This window comes from Arvicanthis niloticus, chromosome 2, assembly GCF_011762505.2.
Source record: "Arvicanthis niloticus isolate mArvNil1 chromosome 2, mArvNil1.pat.X, whole genome shotgun sequence".
In the NCBI taxonomy this organism is placed as follows: Eukaryota; Metazoa; Chordata; class Mammalia; order Rodentia; family Muridae; genus Arvicanthis; species Arvicanthis niloticus.
Genome location: NC_047659.1, coordinates 63,007,050 through 63,017,983, shown reverse-complemented (window position 1 = coordinate 63,017,983; position 10,934 = coordinate 63,007,050). Strand labels below are relative to the sequence as shown.

The window sequence follows — 10,934 nt, the reverse complement described above, 5'->3', positions numbered from 1 at the left end:
TATCACCATCCTCCCCTAGAAACTCCCTATCCTGTCCCCCTCCTGGTGCTTCTATGAAGGTATGCCCCCACCCACCCAATCCCCACTCCTTGCCCTCCATAAACCCAAAAGAAGATAGCCACACAAACATAATTCCACCTCTAATAAAAAATAACAGGAAGTAACAATAACTTTTCCTTAATATCTCTCAACATGAATGGACTCAATTTCTCTATAAAAAAAAACACATAGACTAACTGTGTATTCTTTCTAAATGCATGTGCCACCTGCTTCTCTAGAAACACACTTCCTACTGCCCTGAATTGAAACCTGACTGCAGAATCCATAAGCATTCCTAAACCTATACTGTTTCTCAAGAACTCTGGAACCCAATGACCTATCAAATACAGCTTACTCAAGATAGAGAAACCAGATTTGGGGAGCTAAACCAGCAACACAGAATTTTTATAAGCCATATATTCTTTCTTAGATAGTGTCTGTTCACACTGACAGAAGGAAATTTTTAAAGAAGACTACTTTTATTTGTCCATTGTTGGTGGGATTGTAAGCTTGTACAACCACTCTGAAAATCAGTCTTGTGGTTCCTCAAAAAATTGGACATAGTATTAACTGTGGATTCAGCAATACTACTCCCGGGCATATACCCAAAAAATGCTCCAACACATAACAAGGACACATGCTCCACTATGTTCATAGCAGCCTTATTTATAATAGCCAGAGGTGGGAAAGAACCCAGATGTTCTTCAATGGAGGAATGGATACAGAGAATGTGGTACATTTACACAATGGAGTATTACTCAGCTATTAACAACAAGGAATTCATAAAATTCTTAGGCAAATGGTTGGAACAAGAAAATATCATTCTGAGTGAGGTAACCCAATCACAAAAGAACACACATGGTATGCACTCACTGATAAGTGGATATTAGCCCAAAATTTCACAATACCCAAAACATAACTCACAGACCACATGAAGCCCAAGAAAAAGACAGACCAAAGTATGGGTGCTTAAGTCCTTCTTAGAAGGAGTAACAAAATACTCACAGGAGCAAATACTCACAGGAGCAAATACTCACAGGAGAAACTGGAGGAGAAACCATCCAGAGACTGCCCTACCTGGAGATCCCTCTCAGGTGCAATCACCATATACAAAATTAAAGACACTCTCTTATACAAGAGGATTAAAAGTTGTAAGAGATAAAATTCATATTGGTAACAAACTCCCCGACTTATCAGAATAACACTTGACAATTCAACAGAAACCTACAAATTAGCAGGATGTGAAGGATTCATTTGAAGTTCTAAAAGATCACAGCTGTCAATTTGGAGCACCCTATTTAGAAAAACTATCCACTAAAATTGAAGTAGAAATTAAGACTTTTCATGGTAAAATAGATAAAAAGTTATGATCTCTAAGTACAGAATTTTGAAATAAATACCTTAATAAGAAGAGTAGGATAGCCATATTAAATATGTTACAAGAAATACATAGTATCAAAAACAAACAAGTAAAATCAAATAAAGCAAAATAGGAAGGCATATTATAAGAGATAATTAACATTTTAAACTTTTTAAGAAAATAGAGAAACCCAACCCTGTAGAAGATTCCTAAAACACACATATAAAAGAATTTAAATGGAGTTACCCTATACTGAATATTTGTGGTGAGAGTATGTAAAAGACATAATAGAGCTGTTACACACATAAACTCAATGCTAGGATTACATGCATAACATCAGCTCAAGATGAAGCCAGTTGCTATCCCAGCATGTTGAAAGAGATGATTATGAGTTTCCATCTTTAACTGGGTACTACTGACAATAAATGCATAGTGTGGGAGGGAGTTGTCTTTGTTTAGGGATGTGGCCTCTGAAAGGCTACATATGCTTCCAGAAGATGGTTGTACACACTTACACATCCACAACACAAAATATACTCAGTGCGTTGATAAAAAAGATCACATGAAGGTGGAAGGAAAATGCAGATGGTGGGAGATAAAGTATAAATTAAGGGGACGGATTTTATCAAACAAATATACATGTATAAAATTATTAAATAGTATAAAATCAAGCTTATACTTCAACAAAACAACAACAAAAGGAATGAAATGATTCAAAAAATGTACATCTACATCAGATTAAAGTACTCACTTGCTTAAAATCATTTTGTCATTTTCTTTTTCATACACAGAATTTGTTCTTCAAAAATTTCACACACATACATAATGAAAACTCTCCACTCTTGTCTCTACTTTACACTCTTCTATCTCCCAGTTCTTATCTCTACCATGGGTGGGATCTTAACTCATCCTTAGAGTCTACATTTTATTCTCTTAGATCTCCTGAGTATTTCTTCCTTTCTGGCTATTTGTTTAAGGTATTATTATTTTTCACTTACTCTTTATCCTTTGACTCTGCATATGTAATATGTGTGCCATCTTATTTCATAGTAACTCACATTTGAGAGCTCCTGAGAGAAGTCCTTTCTGCTGTCTAGAAATCCTGGCAGAAGGTGCTATGTAGGCTTTTAGAGAAGAGACATCAAATGTCATCCTTAGCTGTGGAGTTTGTGTTCTAGAGCATGAAGTGAAATTTCAGGAAAGCTATACCTATTAGTTCAATAATGCCAAATCTTCTTGGAGGGTAATCATTCACGGCCAGATTGTATTTGAATCATGTACAGGAGGTAATAAGTACTTGGTAATATAAAGTTGGTCAGATGCCTATAGCTTGTGAGGTCATAGGCCTTTATGAAAAACCTACTACTATTCTTCTAAGTGAATATTGCCTTTTAAATATCCATATTTATATTTCTCAACTCTTTTCAGGATTTGGCAGATAAGGTTTTTTTTTCCCAGTGTCTAGATGTTAATGCAAAGATTTTTTAAATTAAGTTCTGGGAATGAGTAAATATTCAATGCTCATACCTAAATGGGATAGCTATATCAGTCTTTCATAAACTGAGAAATAGCTTCAAATAGAGAACAATAGAGAATATAAGTCCTAGGGTTTTGGTAGGTGTGCTACGATACAGTGTCTACTAGATGTGATATGGCTGTTTTAATCATGAACAAGCAGCCTCAGGTTATTGATACCCACACAACACTGGCATAAGATTTATTCTTCAATATTCTGTTATGATTAGGTACAGAACTCTGAGTTTCTACCCATCATGAATTTAATGGAAGTTCGTAAAGATATCTACAAGAGTGTAACTACCAGAAAGGTTTTCAATGGTTCAGTCATAACATTCTAGCCATTCTCATATGAGCAAACATAATTAAACTCATTGATCAATAAAAAAGATATAGGAAGAGGAACTTGAAAAAAAATTTGCAGGATAACAAGAAGAGACAGTTATGTGGCCAATATGATCACAATAAATTGTGTACATATATGAAATAGTCAAAGTTTGAAAAAAAAGCAAAAATTCTTACATGAAATAAAAATATTTTTATTAGTATTATTTTATATACATGATTTTTCCTTAAGAAAAAACTTTGATAGTATTTTCTAAAATGATGAATATGTTCCTGACAGATTGATTTTAAAAATTCCTTGTCACTGAAAGAAATTTTTATCAAATACTGCACAGAGATATTTAACTCCGTCCATCATAGAATTGTGTTTGTTATCTGAAAGATACAGAACACAAGAGTACTAGCAAACATAACCTCAATATAATTTTTTAAACTCATAACATAAATTTAGATTGCCAAAAGCATTATGAATACTGTTATATGTATAAATATGCAGAAAAGTTTATTTTAGACTCTCATGAGGACAAGCATTTGTTAAAAACCCAAGGGGTTTGAGAGTCACTCTCACATTCATGATGTCTGGTTACAGTGAAGGAGGAATTTTGGATTCTTCATTTATGATTTGCTATAATAACCACATAAATACAGCACTTAAAAAGCAGAGGTTACATCATTCATCCTCACTGCCAGAGCTGCTCTCCTGCTGCCTCTTAGATGCGGAAGAAAGTGCTGGAATCAAGTGGAGAATCTTGGCCACGACTGATGGTCACTATATCATAAAGACTAGGACACATATATCTTCATAGCCTTTATAGAACTGACATATGGTGAGACTCTTAGGGAACACCTTCATATTTTCAGAAATAAGTCTAAATTGTGGTATTGATTTACCATTTAAAATTAAAATATGACTTTTGGGGGCTTTAGTTGCTTAAGTAATTTGATAATAACAAGGTATTTGTTATCAATAAAGTGTATAATATTTACTGTTTTTTATGGACTATATAATTTTAACTATTAAGAATGGACATTTAATTTCTTCTGATTTTATCACTTAACAAATTATAATGCTTCATCTTTCATATTTTAGTGTTTTATTTATACTAGCATAAGGTAGTGATTTGTTAGATTCTTATTTTCACATATGCCATTTGTTAGAGGCACATTTTCATATAAAGTTTTCCATATTTCTTACTTTTCAATACTTTAGCCAGTATAGTATTTTATCATAAAATTTTCTCATCTTATTTTGTTTTATTTTGTTAAGTTTTAACATTGGTCTTTGTTTCCCTTAGAATCTTCCACTCAGTTTGGTTGCTTTGTTTTTTGTTTTGTTTTGTTGTAGAAGATGGCAATTAAAACCTGAATATCTGTGAGAACAAAAGGCTCACCATTCCACCACTGACTAAGAACATTAGAGCATGCTATGCACTGAAATTATCACATTTCACTACAACCCATAAAAATTATTTTACCTATATAAAAATATATAGAAAAACACAGCTTTGACTATAGAAAGGCAAGAATTTAATGTACAATAGTCTTTTTTGCTTTGAATTATTGTCTGAGATTCCCTTTTCCTTAACACTCAGTATCTCCTCCAATATTTCTGCTTCCATTATTATTTTGATGAGATTTGAAGAAACAAACTTTGAATGTCCCCTGGCTTTTTAAATTTTAAGAACATCTTGTTCCACACATATTCTATTAAAAAAGGTAAAGGTCTAGATCTGAGAAATACTTTTCAAGACTCTGAAGCAGTTTCTCTTTTGTTCCATATTTTGTCATTGTAAGAAATGTTAATTTTCATTAAAATATTTCATGCCATATGAGCTCCTAACTCATTGCAATTTTTTGTCCATCCTGACTTAGCACAGAATGACAACTTTTAAATTATGTGCTGAGCACTTAATCTATCTTAAATGATTACTGCCAGATCTAGTGGCCTAGATCATCATCTAGGATGTTATTGTTTTATATGTTTGTTTGTTTATTTTTTGCTGTAGAATATCATTTGAAATAGTGATTATATTATAGATACTATTGAAAAACTATCCTAGAAACATCATAGAAGTGGTTGTTTCAAATTATTCATCTCTTCCTCCTCCTTCTTCCTCCTCTTCTTTCTCTTTCTCCACTCCCTCTGCCCTTAACAACTAGAATTGTATATGTTCTATGTAAGAGTGAGTCATTAAAATCTTTACTTTTTTCTTCTGTGCATAAATACATTAGTCCTTTACTCACAGATATATAATAACATATATAAATATATATACACAAATGCATATATATTCATTAATACAGATATGCACATCAAAAATATGTTTAATAAAACATTTCAGATATACCCCGAATATAGAAATACATTTTAAACTATGATTTAACTCACGAGTTGTAATATTTGACTAGGTGATCATGAAGCTGCTGGGTTTACGAGTGAGTATACGGGCAATACCATAAGTAGTATTTTAACACTGTTAAATTTAATCCTCCTCAGAGTCGTTAAAGATGAGCCAATAATCTGTTTAAAAACCTGCTTTTATATTAAATATTTAAAACCATAGTTTTGTAACATTGTATTTTTATAAACAAGATCTTATGGTATAAATATCTGGCAAATAATTAAATTTCAGAACTCTTAACGGTATTTATTGATTAGTTTTCCTTCTTCAGCCATGTAAATTTTATCAATTTTCATATGGGTGACTGGTTCATCATCTCTTGATTTTTCATTCTTTCTTTACCTTGTTATTTTTATGAAAATACCTGATTCACACATGAACAATGGAAAAAGATCTAGTTCTTTTATAGAAAGATAGAGCCTGCAGAAAGGCCATCTCTACTCTGATATTCTCAGGTATTTTTTAAAATGTCAATCTGTCTTTGATGCTGAGGAGAGGTCATGGATGGTGGAGCTAGAGGATCATGACATCTAAGTTTAACCATCTTGTTTCTTTGAACTTAAAATTTTCATTAACAGTTTTCCCCTTGTCATATATTGTTGACAAGGAAGCTGAATACTATATAGTTGCATTTTTCCACTCCATTCAGTTATCCTGACAACAGCATCATTTTATAGAACTCTTATCACACTATACATTGATGACTTAAAGTGAATTTTCAGTATTTTTCTTCATTAACATCATGTTAATAATAGATATTGTAAAAAAAACTTTATATGTTATGAAGAACAAATTACTTGATTTGAATTCTAGGGCACTTCATTCTTTGAAAGAAAATTTTAAATGTCAAGGCTTTCAAAGTCTATTTTATCTCTTTTTTTATTTTGGTAGATGAAACTTCAGACCATTACTCTAGACAATTCAGTCCTGCCTAGTTCCATGAAGATGGTAGACATGTTTAATAAAGTGTAATCTTTGGCTTATTATTCAGGTATGGTTTCTAACTGCATTTCAATATTTTATTTACTATGGAAGACATTAAGAAAATGAAGAAATCTGAAATTTCAAATGTAATTATTTTCCTGACACAGATGGTTTTATGCCAAATATTAAAAATCGTGGCTATTTTAAATTATTTAATAATTTCTACATCAACTCTGTGATATTTAATTACATTTTCCAAGAATACTCCTTTTTGAAATGTAATAAAATCAATCATGGTAATTTTTGCATAAAGATGCACCATATCATTAATGCTAATATTATAGATTTGTATGATACAAGTTTTTCTTATAATTGCAGAGTTTTATAAATACCCTTTGAACTTCTTTCAAAGTCCTATAGAGAAGGAAACATGCATAACCAGAGCTTTGTCAATGAGTTCATACTCCTGGGGCTTTCAGAAAACCCCCAAATTGAGAAAATATCATTTGTTATATTTTTATTGATCTATCTTGCAACTCTTGTGGGCAACATGATGATTGTGCTGACCATTGTCTACAGTCCTGCACTACTGGGCTCCCCCATGTACTTCTTCTTGGCATTTCTGTCCTTCCTGGATGCTTGTGTCTCCTCTGTTGTCACACCAAAGATGATCATGGATATGGTTTATGAGAAGAAAAGCATCTCTTTTGAATGTTGTATGACACAGGTCTTTGCTGTGCACTTTCTTACTGCTGTAGAGGTCATTGTTCTGGCAGCCATGGCCTATGACCGCTATGTGGCCATTTGCAAGCCCTTGCACTACTCTTTCATCATGAATCGGAGGCTCTGTGGCACTCTGGTGGGGGTAGCCTGGGCTGGAGGCTTCTTACATTCTATCATACAAATTGCCTTTACTTTGCAATTGCCCTTTTGTGGACCCAATGTCATCGATCATTTCATATGTGACTTGTTTCCATTGCTGAAGCTTGCCTGCACTGACATACACATTTTTATCATTTTGGTGTTTGCCAACAGTGGGTCTATCTGCATAATTATATTCTCCTTTTTGCTGATTTCCTATGGTGTTATATTGTTCTCTCTGAGAAACCACAGCTCTGAAGGGCGTCGTAAGGCTCTTTCTACATGTGGATCCCATATTACCGTGGTTGTATTTTTCTTTGTTCCTTGTATATTAATATATGCACGACCTACTTCTGCATTTTCTTTTGAGAAAAATGTTTTTGTGTTTACAGATGTCATGACACCACTGCTCAATCCTATAGTTTACACATTCAGGAATAAGGAAATAATAAATGCTATCAGGAAAATGTGGAAGAGACTGATAATGGTTCCTGATAAATATTAAACCATTGTATGCTTACAAAACTGAAACGGCTTAGTAGCCACAAGTACTTGTTGTTTAAGTATGAGGACTACCTGGATCCTGACCATTCATGTCCAAAGCCAAGTATAGCAGATCGGTTTTTTTTTTTAATTTGTACATTTTTTATTGAATATATTATTTACATCTCAGATGCCAACCCCTTTCCCCATTTCTCCTCCCTAGAAAACCCCTATCCCATCTTTCCTTCTCTTTTTGCTTTTATATATTTTTTAATGTTAATCAAAGGCTTTATAAGTTTGGTAATGCTCAATTACAAGATGCCCATACAATTAGAAGTGTAACCCAATACCCAACCTAGATATATTAACTATCTTTGACTGTCGGAGACACATGAACATCTGCCTCCATGTTCCCATCCCCATCTTGTCACCTTGCTACTCCTCTCCTTATTCCTCCTCTTCCTCTCCTTACTCCTCCCACCTTAGCTTTTCCTACGTATCACCCTTCCTGTTAAAATAAAACATTTCTCTTAAAATACAATTAGAGCATAACTATACCAATTTGTGTCAGTAATGTACAAGATAGACCTAAGTCCATCATTTTGTTGACTAACCAGAACATCTGTTATCCCTCCTAATTAAAAGACTTAGTTCTGAACCTGGCTTTTTTCTTGGCTTTAGAATGAATGTCAGCTGAAAACCATCCTCTCAAATCTTTTCTCTCAAAGTAAATAGCCAGGATTAGCTATGAGACTATAAGTCTTCAACCCCATCAGAAATCCAGAATGACTGAGTTAACTGAAATTATGGGAAGCACAAAGCATAGCTTCTAAAACTTAGCCAATTTACAGAGACCGCTGAACACCTGGACAGTCCCTATACTACAAAATGTTGGAGCATCCGATCTTCAGCCTTCAGGCCCAGGATCATCTGACAGACCTAGTGATGCAGAAATATTAAGGGATGATTACTTTGTCTTGGCAGATATAATCAGGCGACTATTCCACAAGTGTGTCCAGATAGTTTTTAATGATCTGGGTGAATCAGAACCAGACAGGCTAAGATTTGAATTGGACAACTAACGAATCCCTGAATAACACAGATAACTCAAGACTAAGTCAGTCACAGAACTTCTCTCAAAAAAAAATAAGGTAGAGAAGGATGGACAAAGATATTCAATGTTCCCTCATGCTCTGTTGGCATGTGCATGAGTTCTAGCATTTAATTCATGTTCACATACATTAACACACACATACACACACATACACACACACACACAAATCAAATAATACTATTGCATACTTAATGTACACAACTTAATGTTAACAACAAAGTAAAACCATAATTACTTTGTAAAAGGCCTCCATGATTACTCCTGATAGAGAAGTATATGAACATATTCTGTAGATAATGCATTAACACTGTATGTGAGAAATCTATCTGTGAGATTACACTTTCACAATATGAATTCAATAGTCAGGTTGTGATATAAAAGTTAAAGTCCATTTCAATGAACATATATACAGTTCAAATTGGCATTCGGAAAGGATGCTGCGAAGCATCACATTAAATTTTATAGTTTCAGTATTAAATGCATTTTATGCACTTATACATCAATAAAATTAAAAACTCCATAACAAAATTAGGAGTAAAAATGTACAGCATTATATGTTTTTCTATAAATCACAAGTTGCATAGATTTAGGAGTTTGATTAATTTGGGGGTGGAATATTTTTATTTATTTACAAATATTTTTAAACAATAAGGTTTTAAAGAAAATAAAAATGTAAAGTCAACTGAACTATATACTCTCATAAATATAAGGAAATATTGAAAGAAATTTAGCTATTAGAATTTCTATTAAAATTAGTTGATGAAATAAATGTGTCTTGAAATTGGGATAAAAAGTATGCTGAAAATATGTCACCATATTTTCCAATATTTCCCATATTTCACAGCAATATAGGTTTCTTAGTGACCCTGAGACTATGTACAGTGGAAATTCAGAGAAGGAAAAGTAATTACAAGCTTTATATTAGTTTTTTAATGTAATATGTGAAGATGGGATTACTTTTTCACACAGGGTCTCACTCTATATCTCTGGCTGGCTATGTAGACCCAACCAGATTCACTTCATCAATTTTAAAACTGTTTAAAACTACAACTTATACTCTTTCCTAATGCATTTTCAAACATTGTTGTAAAATTGTTATTCAAAATTATTCCTACTAGAAACGTACAATAGATAACTTAGTAAGGAGGATATGAAAATGCCAAAACTGTTTAAAATGACAGTCATGGATACAGAAATGTTAGTGTCTGATTACTGACCTAGTAAATATTACATAATACTAAATATAATCATGTAATGTGATTATGTTGTATTAGGACACAAGAATAAAATTTAGATTTACAGAAAATAATCACTGTATCTTGAACACATTCATTCTAAAGAGCTAGTATTCGTGAGATTTTCTGTTGATATTGCTGTTGTTGTGTTTACAGATCATTTAAATGATTCGTGTCGTGTGTTAATAAATGTACCAAGCTGTGGAAGTGCAAGATTTCCCTTAAGCTGTCAACTCAATGTTCTGTTCCCTCAGATTAAATATTCCTTAATATCATCTGCCCAGTACATGGAAAGAGAAAATTTCTTTCACTCTTTAGATTCTTTATTTTTCATTTTAAATTTTGACTCAAGCTTGGTGCACTGACATGTGCTTTTATTTCAGTACTTAGACTGTTAAATGGTTGAAATTGATTCAAGTACCAGGCAGGCATGGTTCAAAGAGTGGGAAATTTCTCAAAAATCAAGAGAGCTCTGTATTCTTGAGAATAAGATCTATAAAGGGGAAAAAGTTCTCAGTATTCCAACTAAATTCAGGAATAAGACAAGTATTTCTATTCTATCTACTCCTATTTAATATAGTAAGGTAACTCAAGGAAATACTTTAATGGTTAGTGTGGATATTTAGTGACAGGACATGGAACCATCAAGTTGAGAA

General features: G+C 33.0%; 1 protein-coding gene across 2 annotated transcripts; it reads left to right on the top strand.

The window, feature by feature from the left end:
- The first annotated feature begins 3,943 nt into the window (after positions 1 to 3,943).
- On the top strand, positions 3,944 to 10,450 carry LOC117703817 (olfactory receptor 4C15-like). Of its 2 annotated transcripts, XM_076929082.1 has the most exons (3): positions 3,944 to 4,086; positions 6,553 to 6,652; positions 6,964 to 10,450. In XM_076929082.1, exon 3 carries the CDS (start codon positions 7,016 to 7,018, stop codon positions 7,949 to 7,951), a length of 936 nt encoding a protein of 311 aa, XP_076785197.1. In that variant the 5' UTR covers positions 3,944 to 4,086; positions 6,553 to 6,652; positions 6,964 to 7,015; the 3' UTR covers positions 7,952 to 10,450. The 2 variants fall into 2 exon arrangements, with proteins under 2 accessions (XP_076785197.1, XP_076785198.1); XM_076929083.1 differs by lacking the exon at positions 6,553 to 6,652.
- Positions 10,451 to 10,934: the final 484 nt, after the last annotated feature.

What these genes read in the sequence shown, in the direction of transcription:
- LOC117703817 (XM_076929083.1), top strand. Translation starts at nt 7,016, where the DNA reads ATGCATAACCAGAGCTTTGTCAATGAGTTCATACTCCTGGGGCTTTCA.